At 44.4% G+C, this 26,196-nt stretch overlaps 1 protein-coding gene across 1 annotated transcript in view; it reads right to left on the reverse strand.

Annotated features, from left to right (window-relative positions):
• LOC144691873 (cilia- and flagella-associated protein 47-like) overlaps window positions 1–26,196 on the reverse strand; it is a 647,761-nt gene that overhangs the window by 167,023 nt on the left and 454,542 nt on the right. Inside the window, exon 50 of the mRNA XM_078560450.1 lies at window positions 2,434–2,609. Coding sequence (XP_078416576.1) covers window positions 2,434–2,609 — 176 coding nt within the window. The remainder of the gene's footprint in view (window positions 1–2,433; window positions 2,610–26,196) is intronic.

The following is a 26,196-nucleotide window of genomic DNA, read 5'->3' on the forward strand; positions in this document are numbered from 1 at the left end:
AGCTTATATATTGACACCATGAGTAAGTTGGATAGATTTTTTATTTGGTCATTTCTTCATGGACTTGAACATCGCTGGCAAGGCCAGCATTTGTTGCCTATCCCTGTCATTGAGAGGGTGGTGAATCATCCTTTTAGGCACTGCAGGCACTGGGCAAGATACTCCTACAATGTTGTTAGGCAGGGAGTTCCAGCATTTTGACCCAGTAACAATGAAGGAATGGTGATATATTTCCAAGTCAGGTTGATGAGTAACTTGCAATAGCCTAACACATTGGATTACCTGTTGAAGAGTATGGAACAGTCTGCTTCCAGCATATGTGGAGTTTTGGTACAACTGCTGGTTGATATACCATGCAGCATATGGTCAGCTCTACAGACCTTGCAATTTGGTTCTCCTTCCAGGAGTCTCCAGCACCATTAGTCGTATTTCTCATGGATATTCCTACTGACATCAGGCTGACTCTGGGCTCCATTATCTTCTCCACCTTGAGCAGGCTCAGGAAGCAAAGAAATAGGAGCTTCACTTGCATCACAAATCTCCTACTGTTGCACTCAGGCAGTTCTGCAACAGTGCTGAGCCACAGTTCCAGGATTTTGTCAGTGGCACAATGGGGTTGGCATATATTTCCCTCACAAAACAAAAACAGAATTACCTGGAAAAACTCAGCAGGTCTGGCAGCATCGGTGGAGAAGAAATCAGTTAACGTTTCGAGTCTTCATGACCCTTCGGCAGAACTGAATTTCCCTCTCTGGTTGGCAGCAGAAGTGGTCCTTATGGCTTTGCATGCATTGATCCTCAGGAAACAAGAGACAAGTGACTGCAAACCTATTGATCCTGAGGGCAGGGTAAATACACCTGCAAGCAGCCCTCCTTTGTACAGTCCTAACACCCCAATTGCAGTTTCTGGAGGATCCCCACCTGTTGCCGCTGTTGCTCCTCTTCCTCCAGGCAGAATGGAATAGCCAAGATGAATCCCATGTTCTGAGGTTGCAAGCGTCTAATAAGCTGCTGAATAGCACAAGTCAATTGCTTGATATATTTACAAACCATTGGTTGGTTTGCATTAAGCATGTCTCTTGTGGCTGCTTGGTAAGAGTTGGATGCATAAAATATCAGAATGTAGGGACCTTAAACACCACTGGCAGTGTCATCTCAATGGTGGACATTAGGTAGAGGCTAATCCTAGCATACGGCAAAACTTGTTCATTGCTTTCTTAGCAAAGTACAATTTGTGAAGGCTGCTTCCTGGGTTATTACTAGATAGATATATCTCAATCTGTACATTCAGTGTCTGCCATCCACATCTTATTCAATAAATCTGTTTCACATCTCTTTTTTTTTCATGATGTTCCTCAGCTTTCAAACAACACAGAAAGAGGAAAATGCCTACTAAAACTCTCATTTTAAACATTATAATTGCAGCAACTAAAAACAAGGCAACTAAAGTGACTGGGCAGAAAATCCTGACAAAAACAGAACTATTGTGAATAAAGCACAACACAAATTTAAAAAGATGATTTTTGACTTTTTTTGAAAAAAGAAACAAGTCTTGCTTTAACTGCTGCCCTGCTATCAACCTAGAACTTGTCAAGGCCTATTTAAATAGGTGAACTCAAAGCAAGGTGCAAAGTGGCAAATGGAATTCAATCCAGTGAAGTATGAGGTAATGAATTTGGGGAGGGCAAACAACGCAAGGCAATAAATGGTAAGATACTGAGAAGTGTAGAGAAACAGAGGGACTTTGGAATACATCTCTGCAGATTCCTGAAGGTAGCAGGGCAGATAGTTCAGGTGGTTAAGAAAGCACATGGGATATTTTCCTTTCTTAGCTAAGGCATTAAATAAGAGCAAGCAAGTTAGGCTGGAACTGCATAAAAACACTAGTTAGACCATAGCTATGGTGTATATTACAGTGTATAGTTCTGACTACAGCATTACAAGAATGATGTGATTGTACGAGACAGGGTTCAAAAGAGATTTACAAGGATGTTGCTGGGACTGGAGAATTTTAGCTACGAGGAAAGACTTTATAAGCTGGGGTGGTTTTCTTTGGAATAGAGGAAGCTGAAGGAAGAATTAATTGAGCTTTATAAAAATATGGAGGCTTAGATAGAATGCATGGAAAGGATCTATTTCTCTTACCAGATAGGTCAATAAACAGGGGGCATAGATTTAAAGTAAAGTAAGAAGGGTTAGTAGAAATTGAACAGATTTTTCTTCACTTAAAGGGGGCTGAAACTCACTGCCTGAAAGTGTGGTAGAGACAGGAATCCTCGTCACATTTAAAAAAGGCTTTGATGTGCACTTGATATGCCTTAACCTACAAAGCCGCATGTGCCAAATTGTCTCCTTCTGTGCTATAAAGTTCTGCGAAAAGTAGCTAATATCTTGGTCATATCACAGTATATTGTGAAAATGTTGTTGTCTTACCTTCCAATACTTTCACCAACAACCTGTGGAGTGTACCTAGCTTTATATGAAATAACTTCCTTTGGTCCAATTACTAAACAGATGTCTCCAGTAATCCCAGATCCATTCAGCATAACATCAAGTGTCAAAGGTTCTTGAAGAGGATTACTTATAGGGATGATCACATCAATGGCTTCCTAAGTACAGAAATAACAACTTGACTAATGAAATACTGATAATTATATACTTAAAGTTATTTTGTTTTAAAGTATTCCACAAAACAGACCATATAATTGATCATAATACATAGTCTAATAACTGATCTGTAATAATTCAAAGGGTTAGTAATTTTCAGACCAAATCAAAAGGCTGCTTACAGGCTGATTTAGGGAAGATATGAGTGGCTCAGGTGTGACTGAAGTCATTTAATGTAAACAAATGCCATGTACCTGAGGTTAGGAAATTTCTTGTATTTCTATAATATGCAGGAGTATCCATTAAAGAATGGATAAAAAAAGAGATTTGTGAATAGTAGTTGATCTCTTAGTAGAAGTACATAATTCTGTGAAGTGGCTTGTGGGAAAATAAGTAGGAATTTAGCTTAAGTAAAAACTCAAAATCCTGGATATACTTAGCAGGTCTGGGAGCATCTGCAGAGAGAAAAAAAATAATATTTTAAGCCAATGATCTTTCATCAGAACTGGGAAGAGTTAGAAGTGTCATAGGTTTGAAGCAAGTGAAAGCAGGGATGGTGGGGAAAAGAATAAAATGGAAGATCTGTGATTGGATGGAAGGCAGGAGAGGTTAAATGACAAAAGGGTTGATGGTGCAAGGCCAAAGGCAGTGTTAATGGGACAAGTAAAGAAGCAAAACATGACTAGAGGCAGTGTGAATGGCAGAATCATGAACAGCTACCATCCAAAACCAAAAATAAATTTAAAAAAGAGAGAGAAACTAAAACCTGCAAAGAGAAAGGAAACAAAATGGGGGCAGAGATTACAATCTGAAATTGCTGGATTCAATGATGAAGTACCCCAGTCGAAAGATAAGGTGCTCAAGCCGACATTGAGCTTCATTACAACATTGCAGGAGGCCAAGAACAGAGAGGTCAGACTGGGAGCAAGGCGGAGAATTGAAAATGACAGGCAATTAGGAAGCTCACAGTTACACTTACGGAGTGAACAAATGTGTTCCGCAAAGCAGTCATAAATCTGCATACGGTCCCCTCAATGTAGAGGAGAGCACGGTGAATGCAGTAATTGAAAGTACAAGTAAATCAGTGTTTCACCCAGAAGGAGTACTTGAGGTATTGGATGGTGAGAAGGGAGGATGGTAAAGGGGATGTATTGCATTTCCTGCACTTCCATAAGAAGATGCCATGAGAAGGGAAGAATGTGTTGGGGGTTATTGAGGAGTGGATCAAGGTGTCATGGACAGAATAGGCCCTAAAGGATGTTGAAAGGGAATGGGAGAGGAAGATGAGTTCATGGTGGCAAAAGGCTAGAGGTGGTGAAAATGATGGAGCATGAAGGGAAGAAGTGAGAAAATACATGAAATGGAATGGATACAGTTGAGTGCCCTGTGAACCAAGGTGAGGGGAAATCCTTGGTTGAGGATAAAAGAAAACATGTCGGAGGTTCTAGTATGGACATTTGCATTGTCAGAACAGATGTGACACAAACAGAAAAGCTGGGAAAATGGAATAGAATGCCTACAGGAACCAGGCGTGAGGAAACATAGGGCTGGGTGACATGGGCTTATTGTGAAGAATCCAAGGTGAACCGTGTGGTGATGAGAGAAGGGTGGAAATTGGAAGCAAAATTGGTGAAATTTTCCAGCATAGGGCGAGAGCAGGAAATGGCAATACTGTCATCATTGTACCAGAAACAGGTGAGAGTGAGGGGGCTTGGATAGGAGTAGAACAAAGAATGTTCTGCATATTAGAAAAAGGCAGGCACAGCTATGACTCATGTGTGTTCCCATAGCAACGCCTTTTATTTATATCACCTTGCTCCCGTTCTGATCTCTCTGTCCTTGGCCTCCGATAGTGTTCCATTGAAGTCCGGTCTAAGCTCAAGGAAGAGCACCTCATCTTTCGAATAGGCATCTTTACAGCCTTTTAGATTCAACACTGAGTTAAACAATTTCAGATCATTAGCTTTGTCCCCATTTTGTTTCCTTTTTCTTTGCTGGTTTTGATTTTTCTCTCTTGTTCTTCTATCTTTTTTTGCTTTCAGGTGGCAGCAATTTGTGATTCTGCCATTTATATCTCCTCTAGACAGATCTTTTGTTTCTTTACTTACCCATTACCATGCCTTTAGTCTTGCACCATCAATCCTTTTGTAATTTAATCTTCCTGGCTTTCCAACCAATTCACTTTGTTCTTTTTCATGCCCTTCCCCCTTACACTTGCTTACAACCCATTACATTTCTAAGTTTTCCCAGTTCTAATGAAAGGGCATCACCTGAAACTTTAACTTTGTTTCTTTCTCCCATATGCTGCCAGGTTTGCTGAATATTTCCAGCATTTTCTGTTTTGTTTTCATATTTCCTGCATCTGCTTTTGTTTTTGTTTTTGTATTGAAATAGTTGAGTTTGGAGGCAACAAAGAGTTTTGCTGCACTGTTCTTTTTGTATTTTATCCTTTTTTTTCCCCAATAAACTGTAGGCAGTGTCGGAGAGCATTGTGGATCACAGCTCCAATTTATAACAACTTTACATGCCAGGAGGAAAATTGTGGTGGCCATTTTGAGGGTTGGAGTTTATATGAGGTCTCTTTAATTAATTTTACTTGCTTGATCACATCTTCAACAAGAATGGACAGTTTTCTTAAATGTTGAAAAACGTATTTACAGAATTTTCTGGTTTTATTTCACATATTAGTAGTTACTTGGAAACAATTGTTCCATTAGAAACTTCCTGCATTAAAGTTTTAGTTGTTAAGCAGAATATATATATATATATATATATATATATATATATATATATATATAAATCAAATAAAATTGTTTGACTAGATCTTCTGCTGGGAAGAAAAAAAAACCCTGCAGTGATAAAAACATTGATCTAAAAATATTACATTACACAGAGCTCGATTGAAGGAAATGGATTAGATGCTGCCACGAGGAAACTGAAATAATTAATTCAGATTTGGTGATATTATTCTGAAGCTATTTTTGTGTATGAAGTACATGGAGCTAGAAAAATGATATGAAATTATTACAGTGCCTTAGGAATTATAAAAATAACATTAATATCTTCGGAACAAAACAATATAAAATTGTGTTTTCCACAAACAACAATCCTTTCCTGATGTGCCATGGCTCAATTGGTAGCACTCTTGCCTCTGAGTCATAAGGTTCCAGGTTCAAGTCCCACTCCAGGATTTAGCACAAAAATCAAAGCTGATATTCCCAGTGCAATACTGAAAAGAGTGCAGTGCTGTGAGAGGTGCAATCCTTTGGATGATCTGTTAAACAGAGAATATGCCTGTTCTTCTTTGTCATATTTGACTCAAAACTTTTACTCGATGTCTCTTTCCCCATATGCTGCCAGACTCACTGAATATTTCCAGCACTGTTTTTATTTCAGATTTCCAGCATCTGAAGTATTTTGCTTTTAAGTTATTCCTGGTCTCCTGGTAAATCTTTATCTGTCAATCAATATCACAAAAACAGATTGTCTGGTCATTATAACTATCATTAAAAATTAGAGATTTTTAAACCAGTATCTTAACTTTACAACTGGAATAAATCTGGGAATCAAGAGAGCCTAACCTTATAAGTTAATGATCACAAACTTCAATTACTGGAAACAGACTTTATGCCAGTCCTTAAAGTTAATAGGATCAATTGAACACCACATTAGTCACATTACAGGAACCAAGGTTATTTAAAAATACATTCACATCAGATGTAAGAGAAAAATGGACTTGGTATTCACCATAATCAGATGAAACTGCAATACAGCAAGTGAACACAAATCTTCTTCTTCAAGTACCATGCCCTAAGAGGGCATTGGCAACCATGGACTTCTTGATCCATGGTTATGCTTGGCAAGGTAGTGCAGTGGTTTACCATTGCCTTCTGCAAGCATATGGCTGACCAAGAATCTCTCTTGTTCTTACCGCCTGCCATTGCCAATAAGGATGTTGGAAGGATGCACAAGTTGATACTCAACCTGTTTGGCCATATTATGAACGCATCTTTCTTGGCCATCAGGTCCTATAGTGGGACTTGAACCCACTGCTTCTGGCTCAGAGGCAAGGACACTACCCATTGTGACACAGGACCTCTGAACACAAATCTACTGGCAAGTTAAAAACCATGAAGTTCTTAAACCTCAATAGCTGGTATGGGATAGAATTATACTTACACATCTGTTTGTGGGACTTGTGCACAAATTGGTTGCCACATTTCCTACAATATAACAGTAACTACTCTTTAAAAGTAAAATTGGTTGTAAAGTGCTTTGAGGCAAGCATGGTAGTGAAAGACAGTAAATGAATGCAAGCCTTTCTTTCTAACATACTGTTATATAACATAATTTTGGACAGAATTACTCTATTTCATTGTGCTTATTGCACAATGAAAGAAAAATATTTCAAGACTGCAACAGTTCTTAGAAAACATTGAAAAAAATGAAATATCAACACAAAAATCAAAGCTGATATTTCCAGTGCAATACTGAAAAGAGTGCAGTGTTGTGAGAGGTACAATCCTTTCTGATTTTGCTTTAGTCAAACCTTCGTAATTCTACAAAAGGGAAATCAAGCTTGACAAATTGATTAGAGTTTTTTGAGGATGTGCTAGTGGGGCAGATAAAGGGGAGCCAGTAGATTTAGTACACTTGGATTTCCAGAAGGTACTCGATAAGGAGCCACATAAAAGGTTAATATGCACACAAGTGGTTATGGTGTTGGGGTAATATATTTGCATGGATAGAGGATTGTTTGTTGGACAGGAAGCAGAGAGTAGGGATAAATGGGGGATTTTCAAGTTGCCGGGCTGTAACTCACGGGGTGCTGCAAGCATCAGTGTTAGGGCCTCAGCTACTTGCAATCTATATTGGTAGCTTAGACAAAGAGACTGAGAGGAACGTATCCAAGTTTTCTTATGATACAAAGCTAGGAGGCAATGTAAGCTTCGAGAGCACAAAGAGACTGTAAAGAGATCTAGGGCAGAAATTTCTGTGCCTGCTGACGTCGGCTGTCATGGCGGGCATGAGCGAACAGTATGGCAGGAGGGCAAAAATTCCTTTCACAATGTCATGAAACAGTTTGCAATTGTCCACTCCACCCATCAATGACGGGCCATGTTTCCTGCCACTGCACGTCGGGAGCTTCATTTTAAAACATCTGCATATGATTGCAAGCCCAGTTTGCTGGAAAATTCCCGTCATATTGGATCAGCTGGGCACATCGGCGTGATTGCAGACCAACTTGTTTCACAACAGAACATAAGCAACATGCACGTGGGAAACTGCACTTTGCTCGGGACTTGAGGCTTGTTTGCCTACCTTGCTTCAGGCAGCACCCGTGGTCATCAGCACCAGGCTTCTCATGCAGCACCACATGATGTTTAGGGGGGGCTCACAGGCAGGTCTCCACTTATGGGACCAGCCGTAAGGCGGGGGCAGCTTTTCAACAACTGCAGGGCGAGGGCTTGCTTGGGGAGGGGGAAGAAGTGGTCTCAGGCAAGAGAAGCGGCTGCAGAGCTAGGGCACTACTGGGGAAGGTGGGTGTCCCAGGGTGTGTGTGGGGACACATGAAGATCAGTGCAAGTGGCCTCAAGAAGTTGAGGGCTGAGGAGGCAGTCTCTAGAGGAGATGAGGCCAGATGGAGATATGAGGGTATGTGAGAAAGAGTGAGTGATGTCTCTTGAGCCAACAGTGAGTGAGATGCCAGTGACTGTGTAACGGCCTTGTGAGTGTGAGAGTTTGGAGTGATGAGATGGTTGCCTGACCCTGGCGGCACGGATGAGATCATTCATCCTCTTTCTGCACTGGATGGCGAAATTCTTCTGTGCAGCGTTGGCATTGACCACCTCTGCCACTGCCTCCCAAGTTGGAATGGTGACACTGATGGGCCTCCTGTGGCCAGAGTTGGGTTAGAGGACATTGTGGCAGGTTTCAACGGCATCCCAGGGATGCATCATTGAATCAGGAGCTGCAGTATTCTTGCCTTTTTGGGCCATGTCTTCTGTGCAGCAGTCCTGGGCTGGTAGAACTGAGAGGTGTGCACGTGGATGTACTTTAAATATGGTGCCCGACGTGAGGAAGTGACAAAGTGACAGTGTGGCGGGCGAATTGGAGGCCACGCACCAGTGAAACGGTGTGTCTTCCAGGAATGCATAATTAATGAGGCAAGATTGGGGCGATATGGAGCGAAAACCCACCATTGCGGCCAGTGGGTAAAATGTCCTTTTTCCCACCCGCTACCGCACTTAGTGCAAATCTGGGACAATTCTGCCCCTTGACAGATTAAGTGAATGGGCAACAATGGCACATAAAGTATAATATGGGGAAATGTGAGGTTATTCACTTTGATAATAAGAAAAAAATCGGAACATTTTTAAAGGCATAAGACTTCTAAGTGTTGATGTTCAGAGAGACTTGGGTATACTCCTACAGAGAACAGAAAGTTAGCATGCAGGCACAGCAGGCAATTAGGAAGGCAAATGACATATTGGCCTTTATAAGGGGACTGGAATACAAGAACAACAAAGTCTTGCTACAATTGTGTAATTGAGAGACCACACCTGGGGTGGAATTTTACGGCCCCTTCTGCCGGCGGGATTTTCTGGTCCTGCCAAAGTCAATGAACTTTTGAATGGCTTACTGCATTTTATGGCCCTGCCCCCACCGCAAAGGTTATAGGAAGCGGGTGGGAAAGTAGAGTTGAGGCAGATCAGCCATGATCGAATTGAATGTTGGAGCAGGCTCAAGGGTCTGACCCTGCTCCTATTTTTATGTTCTTCATGTTATAACATTTAATAGACTTGTTTTGTACATTTAAAAGAAATCATTGAATTACCTCCAGATGAATATATATCTAAGGCTCTTCAGACTCTAGCAACATGCACATTCAGAATAATGATGACTACACATTTTGCCATCAGCCACCTGCTGGAAAAATCTGGACAGGAAGGGAATTGGAGACTTCTCATGAACAAATTTAAGGGCCACTGTTACAAATACCTCCAGTAGCATTTTAAAAATCATCCTTGTAATAACCAACAGTATAAAACATTTATGAAAAATTTACAACTATTTCTAAATAATTTTGGTCATCACAGAATCACAGCACAGAAGGAAGCCATTCAGCCCATAGTGTCTGTGATGGGTCTCTAAAGGAGCAATTCACCTAGTGCCATTTTCCCACCTTCACCCCGTAGCCCTGCATATTCTTCCTTTATAGATAATACTCCAATTTCCTCTTGAATGCCTCGATTGAACCTGCCTCCAGCACTCTCTCAGGCAGTGCATTCCAAATCCCAATCACTTGCTGTGTGGGAAAGCTTTTCCTCATATTGCTATTGTTTCTTTTGCCAATTACGTTAAATCTGTGCTCTCTTGTTCTTGATCATTCCACCCCTGGGAATAGTTTTTCCCTATCTACTCTGTCCAGATTCCTCATGATTTTGAACACCTCTATCAAATCTCCTCTCAGCCTCTTCTCCAAAAACAACAAGTCCCAGCTTCTCCAATCTGTCAATGTAACTGAAGTTCCTCATCCCTGGAACCTGGGGAAATTCTGCACCTATGTTTGTTTTGAAAGTTATTTTCCTTGTCCAAGTATGAACATATGAATCTGCAAAACGACAGATAGGAAAAGACAAATTGATTCATCTAACTTGTCTCATAGAGTTGTCAATGCCTTATCCATCAGGGTACATTCATGCCCTACCCACCTGTAGCTATGTAATCTCCAAGGAGTAAGAAATAAAACTGATTTTAAAAAAACCCAGACCAATTAGGGAAACAAAAGCTGAAAAATTCCTCTCCAGCTCTATTAGGTATTCAAAACCTATCCAACAGACAACATTAACCCTGGCTTTCAGGATATCTATCTCTTGCACCAGGTAATCTTTGTCCCAGCCAGAAAAGGTCTAGCTCTCTCTTCAAAGAATACACACACAGCATTTATTGCACTAGTTTGCTACTTTGAGAAAGATAAACTGCCTAATGTGCCTTTACATAACTTACTGGCCTGGCCCTCTGTTACTTACTCAGTTGAAACAATTGCTCCATTATCTAGCATCTTCATTATATTATAGACCTTGGTCACATTGTTAGCCAGGGGCTGCAGCTGAACTGCCAGACACAGGCAAAAGCAACTTTTGACCTGAAGTAACCTGAGTCCAGTTGCTAGCCTTAGTAACTTTTGAAACCTGAATCCAGTCATTGGGTCCGAACTGGCTGGAACCAGTTCTGAAGTAGTTGACTGTCTTGAAGACAAAGGAAATGTGATGAGAACAAAAACAGAATTACCTGGAAAAACTCAGCAGGTCTGGCAGCATCGGCGGAGAAGAGTTGACATTTCGCGTCCTCATGACCCTTCAACAGAACTGAGTAATATTAGGAGAGGGGTGAAATATAAGCTGGTTTAAGGAGGGGGGGTGGGGGGAGAGAAGTTGGGGGGGTGGTGGTTGTAGGGACAAGCAAGCAGTGATAGGAGCAGATAATCAAAAGATGTCACAGACAAAGGAACAAAGAGGTGTTGAAGGTGGTGATATTATCTAAACGAATGTGCTAATTAAGAACGGATGGCAGGACACTCAAGGTACAGCTCTAGTGGGGGTGGGGTGGAAAGACTAACAGGGCATTAAAGGTATAGATTTAAAAATAATGGAAATAGGTAGGAAAAGAAAAATCTATATAAATTATTGGAAAAAACAAAAGGGAGGGGGAAGAAACAGAAAGGGGGTGGGGATGGAGGAGGGAGTTCAAGATCTAAAGTTGTTGAATTCAATATTCAGTCCGGAAGGCTGTAAAGTGCCTAGTCGGAAGATGAGGTGCTGTTCCTCCAGTTTGCATTGGGCATCACTGGAACAATGCAGCAAGCCAAGGACAGACATGTGGGCAAGAGAGCAGGGTGGAGTGTTAAAATGGCAAGCGACAGGGAGGTTTAGGTCTGTCTCTTTTGATTATCTGCTCCTATCACTGCTTGCTTGTCCCTACAACCACCGCACCCTCCCAACCCAACTTCTCTCCCCCCACCTTAAACCAGCTTATATTTCACCCCTCTCCTAATATTACTCAGTTCTGTTGAAGGGTCATGAGGACTCGAAACGTCAACTCTTTTCTTCTCCACCGATGCTGCCAGACCTGCTGAGTTTTTCCAGGTAATTCTGTTTTTGTTTTGGATTTCTAGCATCCGCAGTTTTTTTGTTTTTATCTCGGAAATGTGATGAGTCCTTATTTAGAAAAGGGGAAATGGGGTGATCCTGCAAGTTTTGGAACAGAGCCAACGGGAGAAGGTGCCACAGATCAGGCAAGCAAGCCTAAACCAACGGGAAGAGAAACAGCACAGCTTGAAGAGATACGATTCAGTATAATACTGAGAGGATTTTGGGCGTGGGGCAGCGAGACTCTGGAGACCAACCATCGCAGAAGCAGAAGAACCTACGTCAGCAACGTAGAGACGCAAGAGAGAGAGAACGGAACGCCTGGCCAGCATCAGCTCTCCTTTTCGGGTATTAGCTTTTATATTCTGTGACCACTCAGGGAGTGTCAGAGAAACCTCGTGGGTGTGCGTTTAGATCCTAGTTTTGGATATAAAACTGTATAACCTGCTGTAAACTGCATGTCTATATTTAACCAGACGTATAAGCTATATGTAGAAGATCTAACGACGTGAATAAAGCGAATTTAGAGTTAAGAGAGAATTGACTCTTCTCCTCTGTGTACTAAGCCAATAACCGTTACCGGTGATCTCCGGCAACAAAATCACCTGAGTCCACATTTTTCTACATACTATGCTACCTGGGTATCTAAGGTCTTTTGAAGTGGGAATTAATCATGTGAACCTTCTCCATACCCTTTCCAATATCCCCCACAAACTGGATACAGTTTTCTAATCGAAGTCTTGCCCAGGTTTTGTACAAGGCTAAAATAGTTTGCTTTGTTTTGTGGTGAATTGTCCTATGTATACAGTCTAGAACCTGTTTCCTTTAGCTTTAGCTTCACACCATTTATATGAGGAAGTCATTCAACCTGTTGTGTCTATGCTAGCTCATCATTAGAAGCTATCTGCCTTTTTACTGCATGCTTTGGTACTCTTGCTTTTCAAATATTTCTCCAATAGTGATGGCCCATGTGCTAGGAAAAGCCTGTATTTCCTTTTGTGTGATGTCCCTTAAAGAACAGAAAGTGGACTGGAGAGTATTTTGAAAGAGGCTTAATTGGTTTCCTGATTATGACATCATTAGGTTCCAAGGAATGCCCATGTGACCTGGGGTTGCCTTGGGGATGAACAGCTAAGAATAAAGGGGCAAATAGATAGCTAATTGCAATGGTGGGGTGGGGGGGGGGGCAGCTTATTTTTTTCTGTTGACAGTTCAGAATGCTGGGAATTCAAAGAGAAAACAAGCAAGGCTCCCTCCGAGTGGAACTATTTTCTGTTTGGCAGTTTACAACGTCATCACACAAGTTTGCGATAATACAGTATGCGGACTGATCAAAAAGTCAGAAACCTGCCTGTTATTTAAATGGCAATTCAGAAGCCAATTAAGGTCACTAATTGGTCACCCAACTCACTACGAAAATACTTTCAGAAGGCAATAATACACCTTCAGTGTGAAAATCATGACAGGTGGGGAATCTGTTTTTTTAATGGGCAAGCTTGTTTCAGTGGGTTTTGAAACTGCAGCTGAGACCAGAGTTTCCAGATCAGCTTTGCACTTGCAACACTTCATTGACTGCAGGGACTGCTCATGCCAATGAGCAGAGGAACCTTTTGGAGACTGTTTCATCAGGAGATGGATGAGAGTGGGGACGGCAGGGAGGATGAGTGAACTGACCACGGCACTGTGGTACAGGGAGCCATTAAAGTGGGGGGAGAAAATGGGACCGTAGTAGTGGTAGAGGACAGTATAATTTGGGGGATAGATACTGTCCTCTGCAGCCGTGAGCGTAAGTCCCAAAGGTTGTGTTGCCTGCCTGGTGCCAGAACATTTCCTCAGGGCTGGAGAGGAACTTGGAGTGGGAGGGGAGGGATCCAGTTGTCGTCGTCCATGTTGATACCAACGACATTGATAGGACTAAAAAGGAGGCTCTGCAGAAATAATTTGGACAGTTAGGAGCTAAATTAAAAAGCAGAACCTCCAAGGTAATAATCTTGGGATTGTTACCTGAGCCACAGGCAAACTGGTAAATAAAGTCAAGGAGTTAAATGCATGGCTCAGAGGTTGTTGTGGGAGGAATGGGTTTAAGTTCATGGGGCATTGGCACCAGTACTGGGGTAGAAGGGAGCTGGTCCAGTGCGACAGACTTCACCAGTAAAGGATCCCTGAGGAAAAAGTGACCATAATATGGTAGGAATTTAGCATTCAGTTTGAGAGTGAGAAACTTGGGTCAGAAACAACTGCGCTAAACTTAAATAAGGGTAATTACAATGGAATGAGGGCAGAGTTGGCAGGAGTGGACTGGGAAAGCAGTTTAGCAGAAAAGATAGTTGATGAACAATGGCAGACGTTTAAGAAAATAGTTCATGACTCTCAACAAAGATACATCCCAGTGAGGAAGAAGGGTTCAAGGAAGGGGATAAACCAACCATGGTTACCCAAGGAAATTCAGGATAGTGTCAAATTGAAAGAAAAAACATACAATGTGGCAAAGATTAGTGGTAAGCCAGAGGATTGGGAAAGTTTTAAAAACCAACAAAACATAACCAAAAAAATTATAAAGAGGGAGAAAATAAACTTTGAGGGTAAAGTAGCAAGTAATATAAAAATGGACAGTAAGAGCTTCTTTAAACATATAAAAAGGAATAGAGAGGCCAAAGTTGAACATAGGACCCTTAGAGAATAAGGCTGGGGAAATAATAATGGGGAACCAGGAAATGGCAGAGGAGTTGAATAAATACTTTGCTTCAGTCTTCACAATAGAAGACACTAATAGCATTCCAAAAATGGTGGAGCAGACTCGATGGGCCAAATGACCTACTTCTGCTTGTACATCTTATGATCTGATGGTCTTAGGAGGACTCTCCTCTGATTCAGAGGGCTCTTTTGACTGATTATTTTCCTGTCTATTACCCAGGGGTGAAAAGTCTGAGACAGGTGGGCATGGTGGTCTTAGATAGAAACACATAGTCCAATGAGGAGGAGAGAAGGATTATGAGGAGGAAAAGGAGAAGAGTGAGAGGAAGAAGGGAACACAGGAAGGTTTTTTGGGAAGGGGACAGAGCAATGCCAGAAAATGAGGGTTAGGGGGATCCCAGAAACCCTCAGTGGAGTCGCAGACAACTTTATGCTGCCCCAAGAGTATACAGGCAGAGATCTGGCTACCTACAACTGAGCGAGACTCAGTGCAGAAGACAACTCAGGATTTCAAGAGCCACTGTGTGAGATGCTCACAAGGGAGATCTCATCTAGCTGCATTGGGGGCCACCCAATGCCTGTCACATTGAAGGTAACAGTGGTGCTGAACTCTTTGCAATAGGCTCATTCCATGCAGCCTGTTGAGACCTCAGTGGGACAACACAGCCTGCTGCACACGATTGCATCAAAGTGTTCACAGATGCAATGCACCGAAGGGCTGGGAATTACATTCCTTCACACAGGATGTTCAAACTCAAATGGAGAGCCCGAGGATTTGCAGTGATTGCAGGTTTCCCCATGGTGCAGGGAGCCACGGACAGCACACACGTAGCCCTTAAGGTTCCTGCTAGACAGCTCTGCACCTTCATAAACAAAAAGGGCTTTCACTCGATCATTGTGCAGCTGGTGTGTGACCATAATCGGCAGCTCATGCAAGGGTGTGCCAGGTACCCAGGCAGAAGTCGCGAGTCATACAACCTTAGGAATTTACTGATTCCAGACCTTTTCACTGGCCCTGATACCTTGGAAAGGCGGCTACTAAGTGAGAAGGGCTAACTGCTGAAAAGATGATGAATGATGGCTGTGAGGGTGCATAGATCTGATGCAGAGAGGAGGTATAATAAGAGCCATGCCAGCACCAGGGCCATAGTGGAGCAGCCATCAGTCTCCTAAAGATGTGATTCTGATGCCTGGACCAATCTGGAGGTGCATTACAGTGTGTGTTCCTGATGGCCATGCTCTGCTGTGCACTCTATAACATCACCATCCAAAGAGGAGATGCCCTGGGGTATGATGACACACCAGATGGGAGTCAATCCGCTGAGGATGAGGGCGATGATGAGTTGAGGGACCAGGGCGATGCTCCTGCTGATGGCCCTAGCCGTGATCAAGTGGATGGCCGTGACACCAGGGATGCCTTAATACAGCAAAGGTTTCCACAATACATCTTGTCACTGCTACAGAAAGGGTTTGGTGAAATCCTGGCACACCTTTTCCCAGCACTCAGTATGAGCTGGTCACGTTGATCATATACTGCACACAGGAGGGAACCAAAGGCGACCTCACTGAATCTGCGGACATCTATGCATGGAAATATGTAATAAATATACAACTCCTCAATGCCAAAAGATGGAAGGCTTGCTGATTTTAAAAATTTCAGCCACCTATGAAGATTGACATGGTTGGCAGAGATTAGCTAAAATTTAAATTGGCTTACCTGCCAGACTGGAAAATGCACAAATCTTCACTATGTACAGAAGATGCACTTGATTGATCATCAGATGGCTTACCTGAGACTGTCCCATGCCAAGGGGCCCTTTAAAGTGCTGGCCGTTATCTTGTTCTGGGTCACAGCCTGCAGCCTCAAAGACTGGACATCCCACCCTCCAGCATTCACTGGGCGATATGACAATTTGTAACTCATCCGTGCCGCTAATTGGCGGCAATTACCATATTATTGGGCACGCAACGACCTCTTGGTGCAGAATCCACCATTAGGGCATGACTGTGTTATTCAGCTTTATATGTGGCTTCACATTTATACGGGAAATAATGCAAGTGCCTGTAATTATGTGAGGTGTATCTGACATGTCGACTATTTAAGTCAAAATCTAACTTTCAATTTGAAATATCCCTCAGCTGTTAATTAATATTTGAGCTATGTTTGAGTAGATTGATTTTGGTTGGTTTATTACAGTAAAAGGCTTAAAAAGTGAAATCTTGTCCAGTGGTTTTCTTTCCATTGGTGTCATGGGGATTCCTTTCTTTTTTTAAAAGTTATCGGTCTCTACGGGGATCATAACACAATTCCTTTCTAAATAATGTTACAGACTCTACCTCAGTAGCCACTTGTGGTACAACATTCTATTCCCTAGCAGCCCTCTGTGACAAATATATTTCATCTCCACCCTTCATTCTTCTAGGCCAGAATTTTCCGTTGGCATGCAGGGGTTGGGCCCCGCACGCCTGCGCATAAACTGACGCGCGGTGACGTCGGGCAAGCATCCCAATGCCACCGCCCGCCATCGCGATATTTCATTGGGCGGGCACATGATGATATGCAATACGCACCCACCATTAATTAACGGGACACTTAAGGCCCTTGAGGCCCCAATCGACAGCAATCTTTGGGTTGGTGTATGGGTGCAATGGGCAGGCGGATCCGACACATTTGTATAAACCTCATCCACTGGAGGGATAAGAGGGCTTAGTGGGGTTGCAAGTGTGCCCTGTCAAACATTGTTTTTTCAAAGTTACTGATACTTGCCTGTGTGATCTGCAATACTTCAAAACGTATACCAGCTGCTTGGACTGGACTCACAACAGTCACGTCAGCACTCCACAGTGAGGAATCATTTTTGGGCCCGCAGGTTTCAGGAAGTCTCCCCTTAGCCTGGGAATGGGAGCTGATCTCTCCACTGGAGGAACCTCCTCAGAGGGGGAAGGGAGGACCAGAAGGGGGAGGAAACCAGGAGTACACATTCAGCCTCCAGGGGAGCCACCTTAGGGAGGACAGGTGCAGGCACAAGGGGTGCAGGGCTAAGAGGTAGTCCTAGGTGGGAGGGGCCGCAGAAGATGCCACTATTCTGCTGCCAGGGTATACAGGTGGCGAAGCAGCTACCTCAATATGTCTGAGGTGCAGTGCCGAAGGAGACTCCGTCTCTCTCAACAGAGACAATCAACTATACCTGTCAGATGATTGGGCCTGAGATCTCCGTGAACTGTGTGGGTGGACACCCCATGCCAGTGGCTCTAAAGGTCACAGCTACCTTCAACTTCTATGCCTCTGGCTGCTTCCAGGGGTTGGTAGGTAATCTTTGCGGTCTCCCAATCAGCTGTCCACATTTATAGAGTCATAGAGGTTTACAGCACAAAAAAAGGCCCTTTGGCCCATCAAAGCTGCGCCGATCAAACAAGGCCCTAACTATTCTAATTCTATTTTCTAGCACTAGGCCCATAGCCTTGTGTGCCATGGCATCGCAAGTGCACATCCAAATACTTTTTAAATGTTATGAGGACATGTTATGTTATTGTGTCAAGCAGGTGACAGACACACTGTTCAGGCGTGCATTGACCTTCATCCACTACCGTTGGGGACTAGGTAGGCCAGACACAGCGAGCCAGAGGCTTCGCAGCGAATGCAATCAACTGCACATGTGTGTCCATCAAGGCACCAGCACTTGAGCCTGGTGCCTTTGTCAACAGGAAGGGCTTCCACTCCATGAATGTGTAGATAGTGTGTGATCACAGCATGCTGATTGTACAAGTCTGCGTAAGGTACCCAGGCATCTCCCACAACGCCTACATCCTCAGACACTCCCAGGTGCTGGGGCTCTTCAGTGCTCCAGCCCAGCTTGATGGATGGCTACTGGGTGACAAGGGCTATCCCCTCAGAAGGTGGCTCATGACGCCTCTCCACCATCCAAGAACAGAAGCGGTATAATAGGAGCCACACCTCCACAAGAGCTGTGGTGGAGAGAGCCATTAGTCTTCTCAAGGTGCACTTCCGATGCCTGGACCGCACAGGGGGCGCACTCCAGTACCCCCCAGAACGTGTCGCTGATAGTGGTTGCATGCTGTGCTCTCCACAATCTTGGAAAGGGGGGACACTGTGGACGGTGAAGACGTAGACGCAGTGGCTGCGGCTGCAGACGATGAGTCCAGCAGTGAGGCCGAGGATGAGCATGCACAGGGAAATGCTGAGGGGGTAGACACTGACCTGGGCATACTCCAGGGAGGCAGGGACACCCGGGAGAACTTTCAACTAGCACACCACATATGGACCTCCAGGACAAGCCTGGGCTGCAGGCTCCATACTCGATACTTAAATGCAAAATCTGCTTGGATAGGAACATTAACTAAGGGCCTTGTTAATAAAGCTGAATGTCCTACAACTCATTCATAACATTATTGGAAACCATCCACCTGCAGAACCAAAGAGGCACCCTCAGCCATGGTGACATGTCTGAATTTAATATAACAACCAAAGGAACTTAAGAAAACAAAATGACAAAGGTGTTAAAAATCACACCAACTCAAAGACCTCAATGCGGGCTAACACAAAAGCACCAGTGATAAACCCGTGGTGTGCCTAAGGTATCTTATATTTACGTTTTCGGATGCTATGTCTTGGTGCTGCCCCCTCGCTGGGAGTGGCATCTGAGACAGCCTGTTCACTCTGCTGCCCTGTTGGCCTCGATGACCTTGGCAGTCGTCCTCTGGCCCATGGAGCCTGTGCTGGCCCCGCCTGGGAGGGAGCTGCCAGTTAAACAGCTGGCGTCTCCCCAGTCATCTCAGCCTCACTGGATGCATCGGTCACTGGGAGAGGGGCGGAGGATCTGCCACCCTCATCTGGAGCGCCCTGAGAGGAGCCCGCAGAGATGACAGGCAGCTGCTGCGTCAACGTGAGGTGGCTTTGGACCTCCCTGTTCACCGTGGATGGATGGGCATCGAGCTGGGAAACTTGGTTTCCCAAGACCATCTCCCACACTGGCACTGACCAGCTGAGGACAATGCCAATATGAGGGCTTGCTGGTCCGAGCGCATCCCCAGGAAACCCTGATTGATCTCCTGGAGGAGCCTATCCACAAGAGTTGCAACTCTCTCCATGGAGGACACAAGGCGCTCGGCCATGAGGCTCACTGCTTCAGCGATAGTCCACCCAGACTCCTCCATCATGGACACCAAGCCAAGCATAGCCTCATGTATCTCCACCAGATGCTCCCGCACACCCGGCCGCATTTCCTGTGTTTGCTGCATCGTGGACGACTCCAGAGGCACATCATCAGGCACAGACTGAGCATGTGCCTGGTTCCCTGCAGTCCTCCGGCTGCTGGCACCATGGCCAATCTCTGTCTCTGCCAGCTGCTCCAGAAACTGTGAAGTGCCCTCACCGCTGTGCCCGGGACACTAGCCAATGTTCTAATTCCCACCAAGGTGCTAAGTATCTGCGCTGGTGCCTGCCTGGCAGAGATGCTGTGACACTGGTGAGTCCGTGACTTCAGGGCCCTCAGGTGTGAGAAATGGGCCCCTGTGCTGCCTCCTCCCGGCCCTGCTCCACTGATGCTGAAAGAAAGAACAAGGACATTGGATCAGTTAATGAGGAGACAATATCAATATGCATCCCTGTCCCCCGGATCATTACGCGCTCATCCTTCCATAAGCAATGGTCAAGCCATGTTGCAAACATCAGTCACTGAACATTCAGCACTGCCATGACTATTGGGAGAATAATTGTGACCTCATTGCTGGGCAAACATACCTGCCCGTGGCACCCCAGCCTCACCGACACCAGTGGACCTGGGTGCATGGCGCCTCTCTAAATCTAGGGCCTCCTGCTCGAAGCGGCTGAGAATCACCAACTGGGCCGGCCCTCCGCCAGTCCTCACCCACTCGGCGGCATTATGTGCATTCTTCTCCTGAAAAGGAGAGGAGAGCATTGATTATTGCTACTTGTACCTTGACTCTCTTCATGGACGGCCCACCCCAACCAGAGTGGGACATTGCAGGGCTCCAGGGCCTCCTCACCCCGCAGCTGCCGAACACTCACACAAAGATGCTAGGCCTGTCTCCCCATCGCCCCCCACCACGCCCCCTTGGCCAAATGCTGCCTACATCACATTAGGCACCACACGGTCTAACCTTCCATAACAAGGAGGCGCAAGCACGTGGAGCACAGAGGGCAGCAGATCCATCGGTGCCACGCCACCTTGAAGCTCCTCTCCCAGCAGGTCATCACCCTGACTTTGACATGTCCTGGAGTTCCAGCACTGCGCCTAGGGGCAGCTCCTCCTGGTTGCCCCCAAAACAGTCAAGCGGGCCTTAGTGTACCATGTGCTGCGGGTGCAGAACCCATCTCATCACCACCCTCTCAGGGTGACCTCGGCATGGGCAATATCTGCTGGCTCACCCAGCGAAGGACACATGCTGTCAATGATTCAATGCAGTCACGACACTCAGATTTGGGGCATAGGTGCCAGGGGTGAAAGCCTACCTGCTGGGTTAAGTGACCAATGCCAACATGGTACTCACCCTTCCCAAGCGCAACAGGTCATTGAAGCGCTTGCGACACTGGATCCAGGTGCTTCGGGAGCTCATCACCTCCACCACCTCCTCCCAGGCACGTTTGGCCATGTGAGGGGGCCTCCTTCCTCCTGTCCTGGGGTACGAGGACCTCCCGCCATGCTGCCACCTCCCCAAGTAGGGCAGCAAGGCAATCATCAGAAAGGGGGGCACTGCCCTATCCTCCTGCCTGGCCTGCTTACCAGCAGCGCTCTGGGGAGCCCTTCCCCATGATTCGCAGCCTTTGAAAGGCTGCAGCAACTTTTTAAAACAGGGTCGCTAGGTCACCATTGGACCTGGCGGTCATTGCAGTCCCGCTGCAGCCTGCCCACTCCCACTATCCTCGGGAGCCATGATTCATGCTAGGCGGGCCTTAATTGGCAGGGATCGGGTCTGCGCCTGCTCCCGCACCGCCCGCCCGACAGGCAGAAAATTCTGCCCCTTAGTCTATGTCCTTTGTTAATGAGTAAAAGCAATCTTCACCCTCAATATTTACTCTTGCAAAACATTTCTTAATTTATATTACATCCAATCTTAGAACTTCCTAAGTTCCACCAAAAATAATTTTTTGAGTCTTTTTTTTATTGCTAATACCTCTCATTCTTTATATATTTCTCGTGAACTTTCATTGCAATCTTCCCATGGCTCTCATATCCTTCCTAGAGTAGGATTCCCAGAACCACACAAAATAATGTCAATTGATCAAACCAATATCCTAAACAAATTAAATACTACTTGCTTGCTTTTGTATTCAATGCTCCAAATATAAATTTGTCTTTCCTATGACCTTTTCAAACTGTACTTCATTCTTTTAATATCTTGTAGCTACACTCTTAAATCTTCCAGACTTATGATTCTTCCTTTCACTATCCTTTTTTCCCAAAATGCACATTTAACATTCAATTGCATCTGCTACCTATCTGCCTGTTCAGCTAACCTGTTTGCATCTTACTGCAATTTTCTGCAGTATTTCTCACAGTGAGCCTCCAATTTGATATCATCAGCAAGCTTTGATATCAATCCTCTTGTGCTCACGTCCAAATGAATCTAACTGGAAAACATGTAGTAAATTAAAAGCATGTATCAACAAACCATGACCTTGAGTGTCATTAATAACTATTTTTCATACAGCTATGTTGCTTCAAAGTGCTTTTATATACAAAAGCATTGCTTATTCCACAGTTCAGTTGAATTTCTTTGATATAAGAAAGCCTCAGGCCAGAATTTGATTGTAATAATGAAAAGTGAAAGATATAAATATGCCAGGAAATTTTTAAAGCTGCTTTTTCAGATCACCAGCTAGCATATACAACTGAAAAGATAGAAGCAGCATTGTTAGACATAAACAGACATTTTGTTTCACACTGTATACCAATATCACATTGTTTTACAATATTTTTAACCATTACAGTACTAGGCTTATTGAACCTGACAATAAATACAGTGCTTAAAAAAAAATGAAGGAAACCCATCTTTTACTCAAGCTTATTTGGATGGATTCACTTTTGTAATCATTCTCCTCATGTTGAATTGGCAGACATTTTGGAAAAATTTCCATCCAAATATACAATAATTAAGTAACATGAAATGCGCTTTCCTCGCCTTATGGGTCTCTTGAGAATATAGTTCAAAACAGTACTTGCATCTTTATAAGCAAATTAGTGCTATGGTTGCAGACACTTATCAGAATATACAGTTCCTTGGTTGCCTAAATCATACAGTTCTTTTGTTACCAGAAAATGAATGAGCAGTTTTATTCCACTACTTCACATCATATAATAATTTCAATTTCAACTAGCAGCAATGCCAGTTTAAATAACAAGAATAAAATTATGCAGTATACAATGCCGGAATTTGATTGAAATTATATTAATTTATTCAAAGGCATGGAAATGTAATTCAATCATATTCTTTTAATTATAATAAAACGGAAGAATTTGATATTTTATTCTATGCACACATTAAATCTGTACGGACAGACATGGCCCTAATATTTTGCTGCTTCCTGAGGCAGGACTCTTAATCAGGTACAGCTCACCCAAAGTATGTTGTGCCTGACCCAACCATCTGAATTAGTGGGGTCAGATAATTAGCATGGCATTATAGTGCCCCAAGCACAGATTCAACATTTGACAAATGCCCAGAATGTTGAGTGGAAAGCCAGGAGTAGTTATTACATCTAGCTGCAGGCCTTTTGGCTACTGTCTAAAAATAGTAACGAGAAGGCCTCCATCCCCCAAGTACCTGATGGGGCTCTGTGGGAGGATGAGGTCATTTGCCTTTTTAAATCTTCTTTAGCCTTTCCATTTGTCTCTTCTCAACTTCTGATTTAAGGGACGCTAAATGCAAGTGCTAGCAACAGCCTTTTTGGGAACCCAGCTAGTGCTCCCAGAAGAAAATATGGTGGAATTGATTATTAGACTCTCCCACTCATTTCCACGTACTTCCAATATTTGTACTCCCCCTCCCCCCACCCCCCAAACCCTGGAGAAAGTCCATGAAACCAGGACACAGTAAAGGAGAAGGAGATCTGTTACTGGGTCAAAATCCGGGAACTCCCTTCATAACAGTACTGCACTGTTCCAACAACACGTGGACTGCAGCAGTTTATGAAGACAGCTCAACAACGCTTTCTCAAGGGCAGTTAGGGATTGGCAATAAATACTGGCCTAGCCTACAATGTCCACATCCCATGAACAAAAAAAAAATCTGCTGCCACACACCCCTTTCTTTCCCATTTAGGGACTTCATATTCCTCAGGCACATAGGAATGGAAGGTTGGGCTTAACAAGTCATTAGATTTTCCAGCTGGACTTGATCCCAATTGCAATAGGGAAAAGCTTGAAGTACACTCAACAGATGAGTGCAGACCTCATTGTGGGTTCTGGAGGAAGCTTTGTTTTAACATTTTGGGCTATCATCACTGGTTGGGAGCTTGCCTGTTGAAGGTAGGAAATAATGTGCTGCTGCAGCATTTAAAAGCCTGCAGCAGCTTAAGTAACAGGCACCAGGCCTGTTATGGACACAGAAAGAAAATCTCTGGAAACACTATTCAGATACTCTGGATGCATTGTGGAACTATGTCCTTGGTTGTACCTTTAGTGTTAATGAACTTAGTACACAACCAATAGTGCCACAATTGTTGCTACAGCACCCACACACTAATCAGGTTACAGCATCTGATAAATGTTGGTTCTAACATTTATTTATTTAAATTCCCTTCTTAAAGGTGCAATCTCTATAAAATGGGCATTGCAGAAATACACTGGAGAATCACAGTTTGGCACTGAGGGAGATGGAGGATGGCATACAAGGTGAAGGAAAGGACTCACCGCTTTAGTGACACCACCCTGGACGCAGCAGTGAGAAGCCAGATGGAAGCCATATTTCCCTCAGGGTTCAGGAAACCATTTAAGATTGAGTCTGCACATTGCAAGAGTTAAGCTTACTGCCCAGGGTGTGACTCCTGAAACATGGTAGCAGTGCCAGAAAAAGTTTGATGACCCAAAGTGAGTGAATACATCTGCACACCACATCTCTTACCTACCACACCACTCACCTCTCTCACTGCTCAATGCACCACATCCCAACACTTTACCAGCAGCACTCCCTGACATTTAGGATTCACCCCTAATATTCTTACACCTCACCTGCACACAACTTCCAATCATGCCAGCCATGTATACCCGTACTCACACAAACGTGGAACTATTCAGCTATGGCATGGACATCACCCAACCATAATGATACACAGCCCATTCTTTTTCAGGAGAAGGTGGCCTACAATAAGAGGGAGAGTCAAAGGACTGATAGAGGACTAGCACAGATCCCCTGGAACAGATGATCACGGGATATTGGGTTCCAATGCCAAAGGCAGTGGTACCCAGCTCTGCCAAGGCCATCAAGGACAATAGCAAGTTGCTGTCTTATGCACCTTACACTATGTGAATAGAGCGGGGGAATGGGACAGACTGGATTTGCTCTACCAAGAGCCGGCATGTAATCAATGACCCAAACGGTTTCTTTCAGTTCCATAATAACTTCATGGCTATGAATCCACTCACCCCTCACCCTCATACTGAAAGGTGCCATGAAATAGAAACTGCAGGCGGAGTGACTCTGAACCTTCTGCTTTCCACTATCCTTCCCCCAACAACCCTCCATAATCACCCCCTTACTTCCTTCACTCTTACCCTCCCCTTATGGTTTTGTGATTTCAGACAGTAAAGAATTGCTGCCGAGTCAGCCACTCTAGCCTTAGGCAGAATGGCAAGAGGAACAGCATATCCCTGGACCTCACACTCCCAGCCACCAGCTCAGATATTGGCACTGCACAAACATTAGAGCTAGTAAAGAGTTGTGATCTGCACGTGATGAGTCACCAGACATGAGCAGACTGCAGCCATGACAGGGGGTATGTCAGCTTCTGTGAAAATTCCCCAGAGGCTGAGATTACACAATAGTTGTGCTTCAGGAGACTCATATGAGGAACTCATTGAGCAGGGCTAAAGGAAAACATTACTTACAACTCACAAGATGTTTGGCAAAACATCCAGATAATCTAATCACTGGCTAGGCATGTGAAGGAGTCCGGTTCCACTATGGCAGCAGGCATTGTGCAGGGCTTGGAGCTCATTCTTTCCACAGTAGAAGTGGTGGGCAGCTCCATGGTAGCACTGTCTGATCCACCCATGGTAGAGCGTCTGCTGGCCTCCTGACATCTCAGTGATGCAGTGGAAGCTCAGATAGGTCACGAAATCCCTGGCTGTTGACATGCAGGTTCAAATTTCTGCAACCCATTTCCAGACTACTGCCATCCAGGCACAGGCAGATGTGGATCTCAACAAAGTACGCAGGCTCTCACAGCAGTCCAGGGCTCCGTGCTCCAGCAGGTACTAGGATTGCTGAGGTCCCACGCTGTGGGAGTGAGCAGGAACCTGGATTTGTGCTCCCACCACTGCCACTCCACCCCAGAGCACTCGCAGTTGCCTCTCAACCAGCCAGTCCATTCTGCTGCTACCTATGCTCAGGTGGTGCAGTCTGAAGCCAGGCCATCAAGGCCCAGAGGTGTTCAAGGGCATCTGCAGTCGCTCCTAATGAATGTCAGCAACTTTCCACCAGCCATGCCTTGGGGGTAACCTTGTAAAGGAGCACTAGGCCAGGCAATGTTGTGATATGAGGT

Source organism: Cetorhinus maximus, chromosome 16, assembly GCF_964194155.1.
Source record: "Cetorhinus maximus chromosome 16, sCetMax3.hap1.1, whole genome shotgun sequence".
In the NCBI taxonomy this organism is placed as follows: Eukaryota; Metazoa; Chordata; class Chondrichthyes; order Lamniformes; family Cetorhinidae; genus Cetorhinus; species Cetorhinus maximus.